Below are 24,388 nucleotides of genomic sequence, written 5' to 3' on the forward strand. Positions count from 1 at the left end.
TGCAGGAGAGCCCCAGTGCGCATGCCACATCCAGTCAGTAACAGCACGGCCCCCCAGGAGGCAGAATTACGGGCTTATAGTCTCCCCGACGTCGACAACAATCTTGTTACTTTCATAATTAGGCAAAATATTGTTTTTTGTTTGTTTGTTTATTTATTTTTGAGACAATGCGAGCGACAGAGTGCAAGCAGGGGAGGAGCAGACAGAGGGAGACACAGAATCCAAAGCAGGCTCCAGGCTCTGAGCTGTCAGCCCAGAGCGCAACGCGGGGCTCGAACTCACGAACCATGAGATCTTGACCTGAGCTGAAGCTGGATGCTTAACCGACTGAGCCACTCAGGTGCCCCAAAATATTGTTTTTATAAAAGGGTTTGATCCTGTTTCCAACAGGCACAAAGCCACTAATGCAACGAGGGCACATCGTGAAAACCGGCCATGGGGACACCCACCCTGAAGTGAATGGACCGTCCAGGACAGGCAGGCAGCCGTGGGAGAAAAGCCAACCTCCTAACCCTGCCCACGGCCTTTGATTTCTTCCCACAATGTTGGGAAAGTTGTTTCTTACCTTCCAGATGAATGTCCTAAACCCCATCTTGGACATAGGGACGTGAGTCAAATTTAAGCCAGTCGGGTTCACCAGAAGCCCGGCCGGCTCTAAACCGTCAGCTGGAGCCTTGAAGGACACCTGCAGGCCATCCCTCCTGCAGGCAGCAGGATGTGGGATGGGCCAGCCACCCTGAACCAGCCCTGAGATGCCCTGCCCAGGGCCCTGCCCCGCTCCTGACCATGCTCACCGCAGGGACTTCCTGGCCAGGCAGACAGCAAGCTACCCCAGGAGGGGCTCACTAGGCACCGGCCAGGGCTGTGGGGCCTGAAGCATCTGAGTGACCAGGCCAGCCTTGACACCAGGCACAAAGCTCGACAGGGTCCCCCCAGGGCTGTGGCCAGGTGTCCTGAGTGTCCAGGGCACCCGGAGTTGCCCTGAGGCCTAGCACCTGCTGCTTGGGAGCCCCACTGCCTCGGCCACAGAGGTTAGCATTTTGTTATGGAATGACAGCACATGTCATAGAACAAACACAGTACCCATTGTGCAGCTTGTGGGTTGAGAGAACCCCAGGAATCTGCCCCACTGACACCCCACACATGCGGCCCCCTCTCTCCAGTCTTCCATGTCAGACTCGCCTGCATCAACTCCACGCATGCACCTCCAGGAACTGCACTTTGAGGTCATGTTCCAGGGGAGGGTCTGGGGGTGACTTCTAAACAGGATGGGGACAGAAGGGGGAGCATGGAGTGAGGGAATAGGCCAAGCACCCCCAGCTTCTGGGAACCCCAATCCCTCTGCCCTTTTCCCACCTGAGGACCCGAGGCCAGCTCTGACTGCATCCTGGGGACACACACAGCTCCCGGGTCACAGGGAGCAGGTGCAGCAGTGCCGTGAGCCCTGGGGACAGAGGAGGCCCTGATGCCGCGCGCGAGAGTCTGGAGGGGGACCCCACACCAGAGGGAGGTTCTGGAGGAATGTGCGTTCGTGGGGCAAGATGCGATTCTCACAGCTTCTGACGCGGAACCCTGCAGGGGACTCCTGGGCTCAGCCGTCTCACCTTGTAAATGCTCCCACGTCCTACGCGGAGACAAGCCCAAGTGCGTGCGGGCCAGTCCTGGAGCGTTTGCTCCCGTGAGGAGAGCACTGGGCCGCGCTGGCAGAGGAGGAGCACCCCAGCGATGAAGCACAGCGTTCCTTCATGTCCACGGGAGAGCGCGTCACACAGAGCAAAGCCAAACTGACACACTGACTGGGCAGTCGTCCCCTGCTGCCGGCTGCCCGAAATCCAACGACACGGATGCCAGCCCCCTGGCTGATTCCACCGCACCCTGTGTGCCAGGCCCGTGCTGCCCCCGTGGTGCCCCCAAGCTGGGGGCTGGGGGCCAGGAAGGGGGGTGCTGCAGCAGAGCCCTGCACACCCCACGCGGGGACAGCAGATCCCAGACCCCAGCAGCCCCCAGGAGCGAGGAAGAGGCAGGGGCTGCTCAGGGCAGTCACTGGGCCCTGCTGGAGACCCACCACCATGAGGGAGATGGACAGGGGCCCCAGAGGCAAGAAGAGACAGGCGCCTGCCACACAGCCACACTCGGGCACTGCCTGTGCCACATACACGACGGGCCTTCACCGTTTCACAACAGCACCCCGAGGAATGGCAGTGGGGGACGGAAGCCAGCTCCCCACCCACCACACGGCCCTGGCCATGGCACACACGAAGGACCCCAAGTGGGGAGTCCCCATGACAGGGTCCCCCAGGAGGGATCTCCCCAGGTGGGGTCTTCTCCCCCAGGCAGGGGTCCCCCCTAGGTGGGGGCACCCCAAGCCGAGTCAGGAGGCTGAGGGCAGTGGGAGGGTGCTCCCAAAGTGGGAGAGGACATTCGTGGGCCCCGCAGTGTGAGCGGCAGTCAGGGTCCAGGAAACAGGTGCACAGAGACACTCAGTGTCCCCAAGGCCAGGACTCGACTCCAGGCTGGGGGCTCCTCAAGGCCCCCTCAGGGACGCAGCCCCCCCAGCCCTGACACCATCCACCATACTTCCCACCCCCGCCCCATCCCCACCTGCTCCCTGGCTGTGGGTGACTCAGAGCAGAGATGGGGGCGCAAAGAGGAGGACAGGAGGGACGTGGGTGGGCGCCTGGCCCCTTGCCAGCTGCCAGGAGCAGCAGCAGAGCTGTGGCGGGCAGAAGGACACCCTCGAGGCAGTGGAGCGGGTGGAGGAGGGATGGAGGGGGAAACGGGCCCACCTGGTGGGAGGAGCTGCCAGCAGCCTCCCCAGGCTTGGCCCAGGACTGGACGGATGAGGCCACCTCTTGGGAAGTAGGGAACCAGCTGCCAGTTGTACTGGATGGAACATGAAATCTCACAGGGGAAGTCCACACAGCCCGGCAGGCAGCGGGGGCTCAGAGGGCGGCCGCTGGACCCCCAAGGACTCCTGGGACAGGACAGGCAGGCTGTGTTCACTGGGGAGCCCCGCCAGCACAGGGGTCCATTGGCCTCCTTGGCCCCCCTCCCCCTGCCTGGAGGATGGCCTGGGGATGCAGGGACAGCAGGGCCAGGAGGCTGGGACACATCTGGCTGAGGTCATAGGCCACGGCAGCTGCTGCCCAGGATGCCCCACCAAATCCAGCAGCTCCTGGACAGAGCTTGTGGGGATCTGTGTCAAGGTCAGGCCCCTGCCTCAGGGTCACCATCCACTTCTGCATGGACACAGGAAGGTCCACCGAGGTCCCAGGAAAGGAAAATGGCCTACCCTTGGGCTGTAGAGTGTGGGAGTGTGTGTGTGGTCTGGCCCCAGAGGGAGACACGGAACAGTGCTGGGTGGGCCACACACAGCGGTGGGCAAAGTCACGGGGCTGCCTTGGTGTTGGCTGGGGGCCATGCACCAGCCAGAGACAGAGCCCCTGGGAGGATGCCGGGTGCTGACCACCTCAGGTGACTTGGGGGGAGCCACAGCCTTTGGTGGGGGGGGAGCAGCTCCCTGGTCGCACTCTGCACCCAGCCTGGGACTCCGCAGGGCCTGGGGCTGCTCAGGCTTCTGCTCCCTCCAGAGCAAACCAGCAATGAACCCAGACCAGTATCACCAAGCTGGGGGACTGCCTGTGTGCCAGCTTCTGGTGGCCACGGGGATGCTGGACCTGGGGCCCTGAACCAGGCCAGGCCTCGCTCTGAGCCCATTTCCTACGTGTGAAAAGGGTGGGGAGGTCCCAAGAGAGGCCTCGACAGAGAGGAGACCCCAGCCCACAGCCCCCACTTCCACCCCTCCCCCATCGTGCCCTGCAGAGCTGGGCACCTGGGCTGTTTTTCCCACTTCCCTCCTCCCGTCCCACCAAAGGAGACATCCTGGCAGGTGTCCCCATTCTCCTAGCCAGTGGCTTCTGTTCTTGGGAGGCAGGAAGAATGTGTGCCCCAGGGGACTGGCTGCACTAGGCCCTGGGACACCTTTGGGAGGCTCCTCCCCTTCACTGCCACCCATCTCCACACCTGTACTATCACACCTCAACAGAGAGCTTTCTAGAACCTCAGGAGGCCCACGGATACCCACATCACACATCACTCTGCACACAGGCCAAACAGTGTTCCAAACATCAACCCTGGAACTCTCGTGTCCTAAGTTCTCAAGGTCCCACGCACCGCGGCCAGGGAAACTGGCCCGGCAACCCAGTGGCTCTGAGCCTCTGTCCTGGGCATTCACACCTCCAGAGTCCCTGGGAGGGCTGGGTGGCCTGGGGAAGGATGTGTCATGGAAGATGGTGAGTTCTGAGCACCTGCTGACACTGGTGTCTCCAACCTCGGCCTCGTCCCGGGAACAACATCCCATCGGCTGTTGGGAGGACACTGCTTTCCGGAAGGATTCAAAGTCGGGGCTTCCACAGCTTGGGCCTGCTGACGGGACTCATGGGGCTGGGACACATGAACAAGGCAGCCAAACCCAAGAGGCCTCGCAGGGTCCTGCTGGTCCCCCCCAGATTAGCACCTGCTGTCTGCTCTGCACAGACCCCTGACTCTGCCAGGGGCTTCCCACAAGGTAGGGCTGCTACAGTTGCCCAAACTTTCAGATGGGGTGTGGGGCACAGGGAGGCTGGGGGTGCGGCTGGGCTACACAGGGTGGGGGGCTGGAGCCTGAGCCCGAGTGGGGGCAGCAGCAGCAGAGGGCCCCCCACCTCGTGGTGTTTCCCGTGAGTGACAGAGATGAAGAAAGCTCCCATCGCAGACTTCTGTGCGTGTTTTGTTTTAAAACGGCAACTGGGCACCCAGCAATTAGTGTGCCAACATCAGGCAGCTGCCCCACCCCGCCAGGGCGTCCTCGCCATCCTGCAGCTGCCATGGGGACAAAGATAAGCCACCGGGCCCCACCCACACGGCAGCACTAAGGCCTCTGAGCTGTTTGCAGGCCACGTGGGTCCGTGTGGCAGCTGGGCCCCCAGAGCCCACCCTCCCGGCCTTCGGCTGACCCCCTGATGCACAGAGGCCTTCCTCACTCCTTCCTCAGGCTGGGGGCCACCACCCAACAGGAGCTGCAGCCCAGCTGTGCAGCAAGGCCAGAAACTGAGGCCCCAATGTCCAATGTCACCTAGCTGTGGGCTTCCTGCCCCCCCTGCTCCCAGGTGAGGTCCCCCCGCCCCACGGCCACTGCCCCAGGCAGGCCAGGCATGGTGCCCTCCTACCCCCTGCCAGAGAGCAATTATTCACTTAGAAGTTGACCATGTCCCACAGCGGGGACCAGGGACACCCCGTCTCCTGTCACTGCGAAGCCTGCCTCCCACAGCCCAGGCCGCTCACACTGTTCCCAAGTGTGCCCCACGTGCCCGGGTGACATGCAATGTCCCCCCTGGGCTCTGAGCCGCTGTAATATAGGCTGCCGTCTGCCTGACCGTCCAGGGTCAGCGTCCTGTTTGCTTATGCCCATGACCCTCAGGCAGGGCCCTCACCCTCACCAGTAGTGACTTTCCTTGGAATCCTCAGTTTCAGTGACCATGAAATGGGTCACTGTCAACTTCCAGAACAGTAGGGCATGGTGACATAGGAGCTCCCCAGTGACCACCTCCTTTCCTGCTTCCTTCCACAGCCTGGGAGACCGCAGGTGCTATTGGGCAGGGTCTCATCACAGCCCACCCCCAACAGCACCTGTGATGCTTCCTGGGCACCACCCCGGGGACATGCTCTCGACAGTGAACAGAGGCCAAGTGCCTTCCACACTTGGGCACGGCCCCAAACGCTGCACAGCTCGCCTGCCACCGTCCTGCTCAAAGGCGAGGCCTAGACTCTGCAAGGCCTCTGAGACCCGCTGAGCCGGAGGGTTGGGGCCAGAAGGCTGCGGCCACACTGGCCAGAAAAGGCCTTTCTGACCCTGCACCCACCTCCAGGGGGCTCTTGGTGCATGTGGGGCGGGCAGGATGGAGGGGAGGACCCCTTCAGATTTGGGGAGCGGCAGACAGGCCTACAGCTCCTCCCTATAACCCCGGCCAGTCTCCTCACCCTCTCCCAACCCTCCATAACCCAAGGAGGGTGAGCCCTGCGACTGCCTGACACCACTCAGGCCTCAGGTCAGCAGGTCCCAAAGCCCCTGGGATGGACTCAGCTTTCACAAAGGCAGCCACACCCCAGAATCACTGAACCCCAGAACGAGCAGGAGGACCAGGCTTCCACCTCATCACCTGCAAGGCGCCCAGAATGGGCCAGGGTGTCCAAAAGGACCCCCACTGGCACAGCCTGGCCTCTACACCTTGTCTACTCTGACTTCACCTACTCAGTTGATGAATTAATCACAAAGACCTATTCTTTCAACAGCTCTGTTTAGTATTGCCTGATGAATCAGAGAATGTCCAGTTAAATTTGAATCTCAGATAACCAACAAGAATTTTTTAGCACAAGTACGTCCCAAATTCAGATAAACAACAAATAATTTCCTAGTGCAAGCCCCATTCAGCTTGGGCTGAGTTTGTATTCAGTTTTTCATGGTCTATTTGAAATTCAAATTTACCTGCTAAATCTGGCAACCCCGCCTGTCCCCTCTCCTCCTCTGACTGGGGAATGAGGGTCCCCTGGCCCCAGGTCCTCTTGCTACTCCCCCTCACTTGCACAGGGGGCCCCCAATTCCGCATTAACCCAAGTCCCTGCAACAGAACTTCAGGAGATGGGGCTGTGGAGGGGGAGGGCCCAGAGGAGAGCTCCTCCTTCCCACCCACCCTCCAAATCCCTGGGGCGACCCTCTACAGCGCAGGGTCCCTGGGGAATCCCCACGTGAGGGCAGAATTGGCTAAAAGTTGGTTGGGAGTCTGGGACATACTTACTCTAAAAAAAATCACTGTGTATCTGCAATTGAGACCTGCTTAGACTGTGAGACCCGAGCTCAGCCCCTGGCCGGGGAGGAGCCTGCGGACCGGGGCTGAGTGGAGCAGAGGGGGTGCCCGAGGGAGTGCTGGGTCAAGAGGCCTGAGCTGAGGGAGGAGGCGAGAAAGCTGTTCCCGGAGCTGGGAAGGGGAGGGGAGAGGATAGGGGAGCAGAAGGGAGGGGAGGGGTAGAGCCTGACAGAAGGTGGTTTGAAAGGAGGGAGGGGGGGCCTGGACGAGGGGAGGGGAGGAAAAGGGAGGGAGGAGAGGGTAAGGGAGCTTGGGAAGGGAAAGGGAGGGAGGGGCTCCGGCCGCGCATGCTCAGTGGCCCCTGCAATGCGGCGCCCGCGCCCGCGTCCTGCGTTAACCCAGTTCCACCGAGTCTCGCCGCCTGTGGGTCAGGGGGCCCGGCGGACCAGGAAAGGCTAAGGCAGAAAAGCCACGTTTCCGGCCCGGGCGCCGGTCAGGTTTCCTGGGGCGGGGGGAGCCGTGCTCAGCTCTTCCCCCATCACACCTTCCCGTAGGGGTGCCCCCAAGGCACAGAGGCCACACAGGCCCTAGGGAGAAGGTAGTCCCAGGGGACCCAGGCAGGGAGCTGGGGGGGAGCGGGGCATCAGCTTGGGGATGGGAGGCCCAGAGGTGAGCCCTGATCACCTCGGTCCCCTCACCTGTTAGGTCAGCCCCCCACTATGAGGTGAACCCCACCTGTGAGTCCCACCTGTTAGCTCCTCCCCTGAAGTCGGCCCCACCTGTGACGCCAGCCCCCACCTGTGAGGTCAACCATTGGCCCTCCCAGCTGGGTGAAATATGAAGCTGCCAGTGCCCCAGGCTCTGCTCATCACAACTGTGTGTTACTGAGCAAGTCTCTGCTTCTATGGGACTTGGTTTCCTCATCTGTGGAACGGGGTGCCCACCCCCAACCTCAGGGGATGTGGAAGGTCACTGCCGAGCCACGTGAAGACTCACTACTGCTGAAGGTCAGGGAGTAACAGCTGCCTGGGCCCCAGTCCTTGCAGGGTCGTTCCTCCCCCACGTGGAGCCCCTGCCCGGGGTCACTGCTGGACACCTGCTCCAGGGGGGCTCAGGGCTCAGGCCCACATGGTGCTGGCAGTGAGTTGGGGGGAGGGCCCACAAGACAGGTTTTGAGGCTTGTGTGCCCTATGATCTCACCCCAGCCAATTCACTTCCCTCTAACTGCTTTTGTTAACCGTCCTGTAACTGCGGGCTCAGCGCGTTCGGACCCTCCAAAATCATGTACGTAACTTGGGTCTTTGGCACCAGCTGGGTGTCATGCCCAGCGACCCGGCGAATCTGGGCATTGTCAGTTCCCGGACAAGGGCCGCTTCTGTGCCCAGGGCCTGCGCTCCTCCTGGCCGCTGCGTGTGGCCGGCTGCTTTGCTATCATCAGGAGCCTCGGAGGACCGCGGCTGCTCCAGCGGGAGATGGAGCCCCCCCACACTGCACTGCACTTGAGCAACAGCGGAAGGAAGGTGGGGGGCGAGGCCTCTGGGTCCAGTCTCCCACCCCCTCCTCCCCGCCATGGGCCCCCCGCCCTGTCCCTTCCTCCCACAAGGACAACAGCTGGGCACACATTTCTGCCGTGGTCTTCCTAGCAATGGAGCTGGCCACCTAGCAGGGTGGGGGCCCTGGCTCAGGACATTTTCTGTGACCTTGTGACCCTGGGGGGCACAACCACAGAGTGACAGCCAGGCCTTGCCCTGCCCCCACCTCCCGACCACCCTTCGGCTTTGCCTTAGAAACACTGCAACTCGGACGTCCCAAAGGCTCAGGTGTTCTGCAAGTCTGGACTGACCAGGGGCCTCCCATGCAGACCCAACACGTCAGCAAATGCCCTAGACACTCCCCACCCCAGTCCCCACCCAGCCTCACACCCAGGGGACTACCTGCCCCCAGCATAGACTGTACATGTGCCTCTTCAAATTCGCCCACCGAAAGCACATGTTCCTTCCACCAGAAGCCTTTCTGGAGTGCTCACCACCCGCCAGGCCCTGGTAGGGACACAGTACTGAACGAAGTCCCTGCCCACAGGGCCTGGAAGTCTCGTGAGAAAGACAGCTGTGGCATAAAAAGCAGGGTACCTGGGTCCTGGACTCCACTGGAGAAAATGTCATCAACAAGAGTTAAGCAGATAGAAGTTCAGGAAAAGCATTTCCAGAGAGAGCACACATGCAAAGGCCCAGGGGTACCTGGAAACACTGAAAGCAGCCAAGGGCTGGAGGAAAGCTCTGGGGAGGGAGGGAGAAGACAGGGCCAGACGGCAGTGTCAGGCCAGGTGAGAACTTCAGGCTTTCTGGAAGCCGGCCCCAGGAGCTTCACGGAGGCAGCAGAGGTGCAGGGAATAAACTAGCCACAAGTGCCCTCCAGGAGTGGGGAAATGCCCACAGGCTTGGGGGTTTCCAGGGCAGCTTTGTGGGGCCCTGGGGCCTGCAGGCTGGGTGGGCAGAACTTTGACCCAGAGCGGGGCTAGGCAGAGAGGGGAGGTCTGTGCCCACAAGCTCCTTCCAAGTACCTTATGTCCAGCCAGGAGCAAGCACACACTGGTTTCATCCCTGTTTTATGGCTGGGGAAACTGAGGTATAGGGTGGGCATGTGCTGCCAAGCCCAAGCCCATCGCTGCCCCACACAGGGTGCAGACCTTGTCCCCTCACCCCTCCCACTGCCCCTCAGCTAGGAAAGCCAGGAGGGGCTGGGGAGGATCCGAGGGTGCCGAGACCCCGGTACCCGGGAGGCAGCCACTTGTCTGCAGACTCCTTTTGTGCCAGAAGAATGTGCTGAACACCATGTGCAAAGTGACAGGCCGTCTGGGACGTGCTGCGAGGTGGGGGTGTGGGGCTACAGATGGAGCTGAGAGCTGACAAATGCTGAAGTTGGGGGATCATTCTGTCACTTTCTCTAGATTTGGGGACGTTTGAAATTTTCCATAATAAAGAGTTAAACAGGAAAAAAAATTGCCCAAGACCTCCACGGTACCGGGCGACACAGAGTAACAAGGCCCCCCTTCCTGCCAGAGAGTGGTTGTGAGGGAAGACAGGACGGGTGAAGGCCAGCCGCTCCGATTCCCGACGGCCCTGCCTCCCGCTGCCTGTCCCCAGCAGCGCGCAGCGAGGACACTGGCCCGGCGCAGGGCACCAGCACCAGGCCGGTGCTCGGCTCCACGGCCGCACCGGACACAGAGGCAGAAAAGCAGCTGTCGGTCAGGAAGGGGCCAGCAGGCTCACTGCAGCAGGGGCAGAAGAATGAGCAGTGGTGCTTGCCCAACACATGCTGGATTTCAGGGTTCTGCCGGTCCTGACCCTCTCTGCATGTAGAGCACTTTGCAGGTATAAACCGCAGGTGGGGAGGGTGGGGTGGGTGGGGTGCTTGGGGAGCTCAGTCGGTTAAGTGTAGACTTCAGCTCAGGTCATGATTTCCTGGCTCGTGAGTTCAAGCCCCACATCGGGCTCTGTGATGACAGCTCAGAGCCTAGAGCCTGCTTCAAGTTCTGTGTCTCCCTCTCTGTCTGCCCCTCCCCACTCACGCATGCGCTCTTTTGTTCTCTCAAAAATAAAATACAACATTAAAAAATAAACACACAAACCGGGGAGTGTGAAGGTACTTTAGAGGAGCTGTGTGATTCCATAGAAATATACCCACGTGCTTTTCTGCTTGAGCCTCACAAACTCCTATTCATCCCTCGAGACCCTCCCCTGTGCCCGCACCCAACACAGGCAGTTGTAGTGGCTTCTGTGGATGTGTCTGCTCAGGGCCAGGCACGTGGGAGGGGCTGAGTAAACCTGATGGATAAGTGAGGGTCTCTCTCACTAGTCTGGGGGACATCTGAGGGTGGGCTCTCTCCTCCCATCGTGAGCTAGAACAAGCCTGTGTTCCACCTTAGAGACTCCACACGTGCAGACATATCCCCCAAAACATAGTTAAAGCCGGCACCCCACCAGCACCCCCACCCAGCATCGGGGAACACAGTAGTAACCGCGTTTAGGAGGCACTCGCAGTGCTGTCTTTAGCATTACCATTACCGCCATGGTCCAAACATGGGGGCTGAGCTGTGCAAGCACGCATGCCCCAGGGCTGCCCTGGCCCCCAGGCCTCATGGAGTCACCCCCTCCGGGCCCCCTCGCCACGGCCAGGCCCACGGGAGGCAGTCCCCCAAGCAGCTCCCCAAGGGGCCTCACCATCAAGGGATGGTCGGGACCTTGTGTTTCTGGATCCGCCCAGAGCTTCCCCACGCGGTGCTCAGACCCCAAAACAGGCAGCAAACACGGAGGACGTGGGACTGACCCCGGCTGGGTGCCCCAGGCCCCTCACCATGAGCGGGGACAGGAGTGCCCGCCCCTGGAAACTCTCGGGCCCGAAGGCCTGGTACACAGCACAGCAAGTACACAACGTCTACACACAGCTCAAAATATGGCACCAGGTCACCCGCTCGCCCCACTGGACTGTCCACCGCAGAGCCCACGGACTGAGGCAGCTCTCAGCCCCAGTTCCAGTAAGAACTCAGGCCAGCACTGAGTACGCTCAGTGCCCCTCTGGTCAGAGAAGGAGCCTGTGTCTGGACACTAACTGGAGGTCCCCTGGGAGGCCAGAGAGCACCCCAGGGGCCTCACTTGACTCTCTCTCCACCCAGGTGTCACCCGGCCTCCATCTGTCTGGCCCTGGGGTCAGAGGACCCAGGGGACCCCCATGCTGCCACCTCAACAAAGGTCCTTCGGGGGTCCTGCCCAGATCCCAGCTCCTCGCTCCCTTTGGGGCTATCTTTGAGTCACCTGCCCGTGTGCTACTCCACGACTTGGACCTCAAAAGAGCAGGATTCTGTGTGCCCACAACGGGCCGCCACCCAGCAAGGGCTTGGGGTGTGCAGCGTGGGTGGGATGAGGCCACGTGCCGGGGCCAGCTGCAACCCAGCACGACTCCCCGCTGCAGGCCCAGAGCACAGCCCTGCCCAGTGCAGGCGGACGGCCCCCTGGTGCAGACGACCTGGAGGGATCGTGCTGGCAGCCAGGTCACTACAAGTCTTCAGGCCACCGAGGGCTCCCACCTCTAGCCCTCCCTGAGCCCCCAGACCAGGGTCAAGGTGGGATCCGGCGTGAGGGTACGGGTCCCTCTCTCCGCCCTCCCGGGCGGGAGGCACCACTTCATCTGGCCGAGTTCTGTGCCTGCGTGGGCCCGGCCCATGCCAGTACAGCCCATGCCTACACGGCCCGTGCCTACCTCTGGCTGACAGCTTCTTGGTGTTGATGATCTTTGCTGCGTACTCATGACCAGTGCAGAGCTTGACACAGCGCCGGACCACAGAGAAAGCCCCCCTGTAGAGAAAACGGGGGACACAGGCAGGAGAGATGATTAATCTCCCTGTGAGCACCCTGCACCCAAACCACAAAGCCCTGCCTGGGCAGACGTCCATTTGAGGAAGAGACACCAAATGGGTCTGCCCTCTTTCCTTGGCGCCAACCTGACAGGGACCCTTTCCCTGGCCTGGGGGTCACCCCGGTGTCCTTCAGGGTCAGCTGGGCTGAGGGCCTGCCTGGGGCCTCCTAGCATGCGCCCTCAGGCCCTTGGCACCAGACCGGGGGGCCCAGTGAGTACTCCCCAGAGCAACCAACTGGCCCCCCTCCAGGCAGTACAGCCAGCACGGGACTCATCGAAGGTTTCAGAGAGAAGGAGGAGCATCGTGTCACTGAGCCGCACGGCCGGAGGACAGGGCCCGTCCCTGGTCCTCCACCTCCACCAGGCCTGTTACACAGAGCAGGAGGGGGCCCAGCGTCAGGGCTGAGGGCCAGAAACCTGAGAGAGCCGGTTACCACTGCGATGCCATCTTGAGAGGCCTGAGGACCAGCCACAGACACTGCCCCTGAGAGGAGGCGGGTCTGCCAGAGAGCAGAGAGCCGGCCTGGGTCCCGTTAGAAGGTCCAGTTTTCTAAGAACACTAGACCAGGCCCATGAGCCGGGGCCAAGGAGCCGGAACAGGAAACGACCCGGGCAGTGTCTCAGTCCAGGTGTGTGGCCACTGGGGACGGGCGGGCGCACCCCTCCGCTGTCCTCCCCACGAGGCCCGTCAGGCGTGGGACCCCCAGGCCTATGCAGCCAGATAAATCCACGGCCACCAAGCCCCGGGTTCTGGGTGATGCCAAGGCAGTGTATTAACGAGAGAACGCCCTTGCTACACAACAGTCCCCGCATCTATGGCTTCCTTCCGGCAGCTGCAGTTACCCACGGTGGGCCAGGGGCAAATACTCCTCCCGACACATGGTCAGGTCAGCAGCCACCTCATGCTGTGTCACAGGCCTGTGACAGTCACCTCCGTCACCGCCTCACCGGGCTTTTCACCCCATCGGGCCGGTGTGGAAAGGGCGCATGTGGTGTCTACACGGCTTTCTCACAACGTGTTGTCACACCAGCCTCCCTTCACCATCCTTGCTGTGTCCCTCCCCGCAGCTGACTCAGAAGTGCAGCGAAATCACAGACGTGCGCTCAGAACAGACACCGTGTCCACAGGGCTCAGAACTACACACAATTTCAGGCGTCCTCTGGGAGTCTCGCAACCTACCCCCGCTGACGAGGGAGGACTTCTGTGACCCTTCTTAAGACAAAACTTCCTTAGAACGTACTACTGGTTTCCTCAGAAAAAACTAAATAGTAGGACACGAACCCTAACCAAACGTTTTCTTCACCACCCAGACTGTCATAAGCAATGGTGGCACTTAGGGCCACGTGTCTGCTGTTTCAATGTCCGCCCAAGAACCGGGCAGTGGATGCCCTGGGAGGGCAGGCAGGTTGGGGGACACTCACTATTCACCCCACACTCTCTGCCCCTCTGATTTTCCTCACTACATAAGAAAAAATATAAGGAAAGGATGATTATTTTGACCCACAAAGGAGAATAACCACCAACTTCCTGCCGCCCTAGCTTCGAATTCTACTCTGGGCTTCCTGGCCACGCCGCATCACCCTCTCTGAGCCTCAGTTTCCCCATCCACGTAAGGAGTGAGAAAAACTCCCGGGGCTGCCTGAGGGGTGAGCTAGGCATTGTGTGGCCACCTGCCTGAGACTGCCCTGGGCTGGTGCTCACCAGCCTCGCCCCCTGCTGGTGCCTGCACCAGCCTCCTGCTCGGGGGGAGCAATAGCATGGCGTCTGTGGACCTGGGCTGCCATCTGCTTGCCCGGACAGGGGCTATGCATGCCTCTGTGGACAGTCAGAATTTCCTGTGCCAGAATGGGACCTCACAGCGCAGGCCTACCCCCAGCCGGAAGTTGCCAACAGCCAGATGGCACACCTGTTTATGGCAAGCCTGTGGCAGGGCGGGTGCCCGGGGAGGCCCCCAAGGACAGAGGTGGGCTCATCCTGGGAGCAGGGCCAGACCCATCAGGCCCTTCCCCCAACTGCTGCCCAGACAGGGTAAGCACAGGAATGAACAACAGGGAGCCAGCAATCCTCCCGGCATTCGGCAGAGTGTGCATGAACAAAAGGACACAGAGCCAATGCCCAGGGCTCTGGACAGTCAGCTATGCAGACCTGCCCGAGACTGCCCTCCACCCCACGTCCTGGAGGCCTGCGTCCCTCCCATGCCAGACGGTGCTTTTCCTTCCCAGAAGCTCTACACCTGGGACAGTGAGGGCCTGTTGTGAGGCCGAGGGCAGGCGGGCAGTGGACAGACGCCGGACATGGAGGAAATGAAGAGGGCAGCAGACACAGTGCTTGCAGCAGGCACTCAATAATCGAGCTCACGGGGAGCTCATTAGACACAGGCCTTTTCATCCTGATGTCCTGCCTGCCAGGTGTGAGGAGGGCACCTCCTGAAGCCCCTCTGCGGGGGTCCTGTTGCCCAGACTAGAGGAAAGTTCTAGAAAGAGCTGCCCCCATCCCTCTCTGCCATTGGTCATCTGCACCCCAATGCCCATCAAAACCCACTGCAGGACGAGTGGCTGAGCCTGAGGCTTGGGTCTCCAAAGGTAGATGCCGTGGAAATTGGCGGGAGAGGCCAGCCAGGTGCTCACGGCAGTCCCCAGGCACGGAGGGAGAAGCTGGCAAAAGCAGAGCGCGCCCAGGGGGCCGGTGTGGCCACAGGTGACCACCGCTCCTCGGGCTTCTGGTTATTGTGGACCCCCAACCTCTCCACCTCACGCTAAGCATTGGCCCCTTCACCCTCAGCTGTCCCTGCAGAACGGCCTGAAACCGCTCCTCCCACATGAGCCACCTTCCCTCCCTGCCCCTCTGCCTCCCCTGTCCCCAGCGGCTCTGCCAGTGGGTCCCAGGTGTTGAGCTGTCGCCAGGAGTCCCCCAGAACCGCCAGTACGGAGAAGCATGTAGCATGTGCCCTTTGGGCCACCTGCTGTGGGCCCCAACATCCAGCTGAGGCCTGCAGCCCCCTCCCTGGGGACTCGTAGCAGCATCCCACCAGAAGAGATGGCGCTGACAAAGGTAGGGTTCGTGTGCGCTGAGCTCCCAGGATGGCCCCGCGGTAACCCGGATTTTTTGTGAGCCTTGGAACCAGCAAGGACGCTAAGCACGTTTCCTTTTCTAATTAGCCTCGCGTGATTTTCAAAAGCCCCGTAACAGGGCTTGCTGCCCTGGGCCTCATGATCTGAACGCTTTATTCCACTCACTTTAAAAAGTGAGTTCAACAGCAGCCGCCAGGCCTGTAATGCGGCAACCTGGAGGTTCAGAGCCAGTCCCCCACCAGGCCCTCCTCACAGGCCCCACCCTCGTGGCTTCTCCCCACAAGCGGCACTGGCAGCAGCCTGCCACGGGGGTCCCGGTGCCACTGGACGGGCAGCCCGGGGCGGACCTCACCTGGATGCGGTGCAGGACCCGCGGCCCCAGGACCGCCAGGTCTGTGCCTCTTTGGGATTAAAAGGCACGTCCCGTCCTGTGCTGTAAGGGGTGCGGTGGGAGGTCTGCCGGGCCCCTCACGGTTTGATCAGGGGCCCCACGGCCTCAGCCCCTCAGAAGACGCCCCCCATCCCTCCCCAGATGCCACCGGCCCGGTCTCTCCCTGTCGTTCTGGGGGCCGCCCCTTCCGCTCCATCCGCACAGCCAAGCGCATTCGGCCCCGGGGCAGACCGCGGGGGGCACAGCAACAGGGGCGGGGTGCAAAGCTCGCGTGTGGCCGTGCGGTCTCCACCCGCCGGTCTCCCGACTGTCCCCACCACACGCCCGCCCCAAATGCCACCGTGAAACCTGCCGCCGACGCCGCACCTGCAGGGAGGAACTTGCCCCTCCCAGCCCTGCCCGCCTGGCACACCAGCTCAGCTCGCACCCCGCCCCTGCCGGCCCCGCCCGCCTCGCCCCTGCCCCCTCCACCCCTAGGGTCCTTGCATCCCTGCCCCCTCCGGCCTCGCCCGGTCAACCTCGCCCCGTCCCTCCGCCCCGGCCCCGCCCGCTTGCCCTGCACACCAGCTTAGCTTGCATCCCTCCCCTTGCCGGCCCCGCCCGTGTCGTCCCCTTCACTTCTCCCGCCCCTGCATTCCCTGCCCCCTCCGACCCTGCCCCATCAACCTCGCCCCGCCCCTCCGCCTAGGCCCCGCCCGCCATGACCCTGACGGTCCTGCCCCCCTCCGTCCCGCCCCTTTCGTCCCCTCCGGCCCCGCCCCATCAGCCTCGCCCCGTCCCTCCCGCCTCTGCATCTCCGCCCCCAGATCCCGCCCCGTCAACCTCGCCCCGCCCCTCCGCCCTGGCCCCGCCCACCAGCCCTGCACACCAGCTTAGCTCGCACCCCGCCCCTGCCGGCCCCGCCCGCGTCGTCCCCTCCACCCCTCCAGCTCCTGCATCCCCGCCCCCTCCGGCCCTGCCCCTCCCCCCCTGCCCACTTTCTCCGCCCCCTGGCCCCGCCCCGTCTACCTCGCCCCGCCCCCGCCAGCTTCGCGCACCAGTTCAGCTCGCACCCCGCCCCTGACGGCCCCGCCCCTGACGGCCCCTCCCCTGCCAACCCTCCCTCCCCTGTCAACCTCGTCCCCACCTCTATCGGCTCCATCCGCCCCGCCCCTCGCCTCTGCCGGGATCACCCACCCCTTCTGTGGACACCCCCCCCGCCCACTTTCTGGGCGGACACTGCGGGGCCGCGGCAGCCTCTCTCTGCTCCCCGCTTCCCGGGCCACTCCCTGTCCTCGTCCGGTCCCGCACGAGGCTCATTTGCGGGGCTCAGTGGCGGACAGGTGTCCCCGGGGCCTTCCCGGCAGCGAGTTTAGCCACGACCCATGTCCCCGTCCTTGGAGGGGCCGCCGCACCCCGGGAGGGTCTCACAGTTTAGAGCCGAGAAAAGCCAATAGCGGCGGAAGCACTTGGCTGGTCCTGCAGCTTCGGTTGCCATCTCACGTTAATAAATGGGTGTTCTGGAACCTTCCTGAGGCTGTCCCAGTCCATCCTCCGCGGCCCGGCCTGCCCCAGGCAGGCTCTACTCGGGGGCGTCGGGGCCACAGCTGGGCCCACCGACACAAGTCGGGGAGGCCTTCACCCCTTCATTCCCGTTCACCTCCACGATCAGCTGCTATTTAATTCGTGTGTTCGCTCAACGCTCTGTCCCACCTTTGAGTGACATGAGCTCTTGGGGATGAAGGAACAGAGGTCCCCTGATATTTTCAGTCTCCACTGAAGCAGTTGGGTGGCAAACAGTAGCTTCTACATGAAACAGACGACTGGGATTGTGGTTTTTATGTATTTTCCTGCCAATAATAATAATGAAATACGATCCATGCTCATGGGAAAAATGGAGGCAACAAGATGTTAGAGACCAAGCAAACCGCCTCAACTTAGAGGCCAGGAGGGTATGTAAGCCTCCCTGCCTGCCCGCCTCCCCGGCCCTGGGGTTGGAGCGGTGAGGAGATGGTGCTGGTCCCCGACAGGACTTGGGCAAGCGTGTGTCCTGCTGGCCTGGGGTCCTGCTGCGGGAGTGATGTCCAGGGCCGGGCCCATGAAGGCTGCCCACCCTCCAGCATCAGGCTGGCTCTCAGGGCCCTGGGGACCGCGTTCCTCTCCTGTCCAGGGAGGAAACGGGGAAGCGGGCCTGAATAAGCCTGGCTGCAGACCAGCGTGGACAGCATCTCACTCTATTTGTGAACACCCATGCCCCCGCGGCCTCTACGGCACCCACACAAGCCACGTGTGTGAGCGCCTGGGTGGTGTACCGCCTTCCGTGTTGACCTTCGCTGCACACACCATCCCCACTCTCTGACCTAGATCATGACTCCTCTGAGCAGAGAATAGTCCTTCCATGGAGACAGCGCCTCCTCGACTGGCAGGCATCTGGGACGTTTCTAATGTCCTTCCTCATAAATGGGCTGCCGCGGACACCTCGGTTATCCGCGGAGAGTTTCTTTCCAAAGGCACAACAGCTGGGTGAGTCACAACCCACAACGACACAAGTTCTCGCCATGGTCCCAGTGTCCAACCCTGGCGTTTCCCAGGCCCTCGGAATCCCAGCTGCTCCCAGCCCCGAACTCTGAGCCCAGGTAAGATGCTAAAGCTATGCCTCGTCCCTACCGTGCTAGTGTCCTGGAGCCGCCTTAACAAAGCACCACAGGTTGGTGGCTTAAACAACAGAAATGTATTGTCTCCAAAGGCCAGAAGTCCAAGATCAAGGTGCTGGTTCCTCCTGAGGCCTCTCCCCAGCTACCGGGGGTTTGCTGGGGACCCGGTGCTCCCTGGTTTGTAGAAGCATCACCCTGATCTCTGCCTTCATGGTCACATGACATTCTCCCTGTGTCCAAATTTCCCTTTTTAGAAGACACAGTCATATTAGATGAGGGGTCGTCCTACACCAGGGTGCCTTCATTTTAACTAATCACATCTGCAACCACCCTATTTCCAAACAAGGGCATTTTCTGAGATACTGAGGTTAGCATTCCAACATACAAATCCTGAGGACACACAATTAATCCAACACACACACATGCTGGCCCTTGACTCTACCTTATGGAGTCTGCCACTGGGTGCACCGGGCAAACGTTTCCCAAATTATGTCCCTCAAATATTAGCTCCACAGGATGTTAACACATGGTAGGTACTAGGGGGGCTCTGTGGGCAAATAGGTTTGGGAACCAGTATGTTAAACAGTGTTTTCCTTCCTCCCTCCCTCCTTTCTTTCTTTTTTATTGCAGGACTTCTCAGGGCCTTAGTATGGTCATAATCTGTACTGTGAATTTCCAACTCAGGAGTATGAGACGCAGCCTTTCCCTGACTTATTTCACCACAGAATCTTTATACAAAAAGTCTCATGAAGGCCAGGACTGGGGGCAGAGGAACTTCTAGTCTAAGGCCTCCATACTGACCCCTTTCTGAAACCCTGTGTGGCCCACTGAAGTCCAGCAACAGACGTCTTCTGAACGACTCCATCCACAAAGAAAGAAATGGTGGGGACATGGCAGAAATGCCCCCCGCCAGCCAGCCGACGCCCCCAGCCCACCTGCGGACACATACCCAAACACGCTTCACTTGGGAGTCTTGTGGGCACATCTCTGAGTCAGAACCCTGCAGGGCCCCCTGACCACGTGTGCTGCACGCCCTGACAAGATCTAGCTGTAAGTAAGCACAATGGTAACTAGTCAGCGTGACTTTCTACAGTCACATCAAGTTCGCACAGTCCTACACAGATGATGAGAGCCTGGCCTTGGCACGTGTCCCCACTGCTTGATTTAAGTCCCATGGCTCACACAGCCACCCTCAGCACTGCCCAGACCCACCACCCCTCCCCATCACAGCTGGGACCCCTTGGGTCCCGGTCGTACAGACTGCAGACATCCTTGAGGAGTTTCCTGAAGGGCTCAGGCAGCAAAGCTGACGGGAACAAGAGGGTGAGCACCAGCCCAGGGATGCGGGGAGGTCTGAAGTGGGAGGAACACCCTGGGATTATTTAATGGGGCAGAATTACTCTGGGAAGATGAACAAGTTCTGGAGACGGACGGTGGTGGTTATTCCATGCTGTGAATGGACTTAGTGCCGCTGAGCTGTACATTTAAATGGTTACGTGGTACATTTTATGTATATTTTACTACAGTGAAAAAAACAAGGGGAGAACACTAAGCCACGCCCATGCTAAACCACAAAGGCAGGAGTAGCCATGTTAATTTCATGCAGAGCAGGTTTCAGCAGGACAGTTACCAGGATAAAGAGGAGCATCACACAATGATAAGAGGGTCACTTCTCTAAGAACGCATAACAAGCCTTAATGTGTACACGCCCAAAGAGAGTGAGCCAAACCACGTGAGACAAACACTGAATGAACTGCAGGGAGAAGTCGATGAATCCACGATTATGGCTGGAGACTTCAACACCCTCTATTAGAAGTAGACAGACCCAGGAGCACCTGGGTGGTTCAGTCGGTTGAGCATCTGACTTTGGCTCAGATCATGAACTCATAGCTCATGGGTTCGAGCCCCATGTCGGGCTCTATGCTGACAGTGCAGGGTCTGGAGACTGCTTCAGATTCTGTGTCTCCCTCTCTCTCTGCCCCTCTCCCCACTCAGGCTCTGTCTGTCCCTCTCAAATAAATACATAAGCATTAAAAAAAAAAAAAATAGGTAGTAGACAGACCCAGCAGGCAGAAAACTAGGAAGGCCATAGCTGAACTCATCCACACCATCACTAGACTGGATCTAAGAAGCCTCTAAAGACAACTTCACACAGCAACAGCAGAACACACATTCTTCTCAAGCCCCCATGAACATTCAATAAGACAGACCACATTCTAGGCCACCAAACACACCTTAACAAGTTGATAAGAGCAGAATCATACTAAGAATACTCTAAGATCACAGTGGGATTTAACTAGAAACACAGAAAGATAGCTGGAAAACTTGACAAACACATGGAGATTAAACAACACACTTCCAAAACTAACAAGGGTCAAAGCAGAAATATCAATAAAAAATATTAAATATTTTTACTAAATGAAAAACGAAAGAAAACTTAACAAAATTTGTGGAACACAGTAAAAGCAGTGCTTAACGGAAATTAATGTCATTGAATGCATATATTAGAAAAGACTACTTAAAATAAATAATCTAAGCTTCCACCTTAGGAAACTAGAAAAAGAAGACCAAGTTAAATCCAAAGTAAATAGAAGATATAATAAAAGAGCAGAAATCAATGACATTGAAAACAGGAAATAGAGAAAATCAATGAAACTAAAACCTGATTCTTTGAAAAGATCAAATCGATAAGCCTTTAGCCAGGATAAGAAAAAAAAGAGAGAGTACACATTACTAATATCAGGAATGAAAAAGAAGCCAACACCACTGACCCCACAGAAATTAAAAGGATAGTAAAGGAATACTAGGCCCACAAACTTGGTAACATAGATGAAATGGACCAATTCCTTGAAGGACATAGTCTGTCAAAACTCACACAAGAAGAAACAATCTCAATAGGCTTGTATATATCACAGAAATTGAATCAATAATTAATAACCTTTCCAAACAGAAGGCACCAAGCCCAGGTGGGTTCACTGGTGAATTCTACCAAACACTTATGGAAGAAGTTATACCAATTCTTTACAATCTAGGAAGGGGGGGTGGGGGAGGGGAGGGGAGGGGAGGGAAAGAAAAGAAAAGAAAAGAAAAGAAAAAGAAGCAGAAGGAATATTTCTTAACTTATTCTGTGAAGCCATCATTACCCAAACCAAAACATTACAAGAAAAGAGAACTACAGACCAATAACTCTCATGAATACAGATGCAAAAATCCTCAACAAAATACTAGCAAATAGAATCCAACAATGTATGAACAGAATTAAACACCATGGCCAAGAAGCATTTATCCCAGGTATGCACAGTTGACTGGCTCAGCATTTGAAAACCAACTAACATAATCCACCACATCAACTGATTTAAAAGGAAAAATCACATGATCATATCAATAGATGCAGAAAAAGCACTTGACAAAATACATCCCCATTCATAATAAAAACTCAGCAAACTAGGAACAGAGGGGAACTATCTCAGCTTGATAAACACTGTATTAGTTCAAAATGTCACACAGTCTGGGTGGCTTGAACAACAGGAATTTATTTTCTCACAGTTCTGGAGGCTGGAGGTCCAAGATCAAGGTCCAGCAGGGTTCGGTTTCTTACGTGAGCTCTGTTCTCTTGACTTGCAAGTGGCCACCATCTCACTGTGTGCTGACATGGCCTCTCTTCAGTAGGTGCACATGGAGAGAGAGCAAGTGAACTCTCTGGTGTCTCTTCTTATAAAGACACTAATTCTATTAGATCAGGGACCCACTCTTATGACCTCAAGTAACTTTAATTACCTCCGAAAGATTGAAATACAGTCACATTGGAGGTCAGGGCTTCAACTTATGAATTTGGAGGAGCAGGGCACAGTTTAGTCCATAGAAAGCACCTACAAAAAAACCTGCAAATAACCTCAGACTTTTGGAGAGAAAGTAGATACTTTTCCTGTAAGATCGGGTACAAGGCAAAGATGTCCCTTTTTATCACTCCTTTTTAACATCATACTGGAAATCCTAGCTAATACAATAAGACAAGAAATGGAAATAAAATGTGTACAGACTGGGAAGAAAGAAATAAAACGGTCTTTTTTTTTTTGCAGATGATATGATTGTCTATGGAAGAAGGCCCCCGAAATGGACAAGAAAAACCGTCCTGGAATTAACAATTATAGAAAAGTTGCAGGAAACAAGATTAATGTACAAAAGTTAATTGTTTCCCTACATACCAGCAGTGAGCAAGTAGAATTTGAGGTTTAAAACACCATACCATTTACATTGCTACCAAAAAATATACTTGGGTATAAATGTAATAAAATATGTATAAGATCTATAGGAGAAAAATCAAAACTTTCATGAATGAAATCAAACCAAATGACAGGGATAACCAATGTCCATGGATAGGAAGACTCAATACCATCAGGATGTCAGTTCTTCCCAACTTGACCTACAGATTCAATGTAATTCTTATCAAAATCCCAAAAAGAATCAAACCTGATACTAAAGTTTATAGGGAGGCAAAAGACCCAGAGTGGCCAACACAAGATCAGAGGAGAAGAACAAAGTCCGAGGCTGACACTACCTGACTTCAAGACTTGCTACGAGGTTGCAGGAATCAAGAGAGTGTGTTTTGGTGAAAGAATACATAATGCATCAACGGAATGGAATAGAGAGCCCAGAAATAGTGCACACAAATAGAGCTGATTCTTGACAAAGGAGGAAAGGCAAGTCAATGGAGAAAAGACCGTCTTTTCTTTTTTTTTTTAATTTTTTTTAACGTTTATTTATTTTTGAAACAGAGAGAGAGCATGAATGGGGGAGGGTCAGAGAGAGGGAGACACAGAATCCGAAACAGGCTCCAGGCTCTGAGCTGTCAGCACAGAGCCCGACGCGGGGCTCGAACTCACGGACCGAGAGATCATGACCTGAGTTGACGTAGGACGTCCAGTTGACTGAGCCACCCAGGCGCCCCAAGACCGTCTTTTCAACAAAAGTTTCTTCTATAGTCTGAATGTTTGTGTTGCCCAAATTCACATGTTGAAATTTTAACTCCCAAGGTGATGGTACTAGGAGGAGGGGCCTTTGGGGGAGTGATTCGGTTATGAGGGTAGAGCCCCCATAAGTGGGACCAGTGTCTTAGAAAAGAGACCCCAGAGAGACCTCTCCACACCTTCCACAGGTGAGAACACGGGGAGGGCACCTGTGTAGGAAGAAGGCTCTCAGTAGACACTAAACTTGCAAGCACCATGACCTCGGACTTCCAGCCCCCAGGACTGTAAGGAATAACTTTTCATAAGCCCCCAGGTCACAGCAGCTTGAACAGACTAAGGACTGGAACACACACACACAAATGAATCTAGAATAGACTTTACACTTTTCACAAATATTAACTCAAAATGGATCATAGACCTAGATGTAAAAGGCAAAATGACAAAAGTCCTAGAATATATCATAGGAGAAAATCTAGGTGACCTTGGGTTGTCAATGACTTTCTCAGATACGTCACCAAAAGCATTTCCAAGAAAGAAACAACTGACCAAACAGGGTTGGTTAAGATCAGAGCCTCCTGCCCTATGGAAGTGAGGGAGATATCAGATGGGCCAGAGACGAGAGGAGGAAACACATCGGGTGCAGACTTCTATTCCAAATACACAAGGGATTCTCTTCTTTCTTTTTACTGTTTGTTTATTTTTGAGAGAAACAGAGAAAGAAAGAACATGAGAGGTGGAGAGGCAGAGAGAGGGAGACAGAATCTGAAGCAAGCTCCAGGCTCCACGCTGTCAGCACAGAGCCCAAACCCATGAACCGTGAGCTCATGACCTGAGCCGAAGTCAGCCGCTTAACCGACTGAGCCCCCCAGGCGCCCCCCAGGGAATTTTTTTAAGTTTCTTTCTTCCTTCCTTCCTTTCCTTCCCTTCTTTCCCTTCCTTCCTTTTCTTCCTTCCTCCCTTCCTTCCTTCCTTCCTTCCTTCCTTTCCTTTCTTCCCTTCTTTCTTTTCCTTCCCTTCCTTCCTTCCTTCCTTCCTTCCTTCCTTCCTTTCGTAATCTCTACACCCAACATA

At 57.5% G+C, this 24,388-nt stretch overlaps 1 protein-coding gene across 10 annotated transcripts in view; it reads right to left on the reverse strand.

Moving 5' to 3' along the window:
* CAMK2B (calcium/calmodulin dependent protein kinase II beta) overlaps positions 1–24,388 on the reverse strand; it is an 82,044-nt gene that overhangs the window by 40,359 nt on the left and 17,297 nt on the right. For all 10 annotated transcript variants that reach the window (XM_060632024.3, XM_060632030.3, XM_060632023.3 and 7 more), the window contains exon 2: positions 12,099–12,193. In XM_060632024.3, coding sequence (XP_060488007.2) covers positions 12,099–12,193 — 95 coding nt within the window. The remainder of the gene's footprint in view (positions 1–12,098; positions 12,194–24,388) is intronic.

Source organism: Panthera onca, chromosome A2 (assembly GCF_046562875.1).
Source record: "Panthera onca isolate mPanOnc1 chromosome A2, mPanOnc1 haplotype 2, whole genome shotgun sequence".
NCBI lineage: Eukaryota > Metazoa > Chordata > Mammalia > Carnivora > Felidae > Panthera > Panthera onca.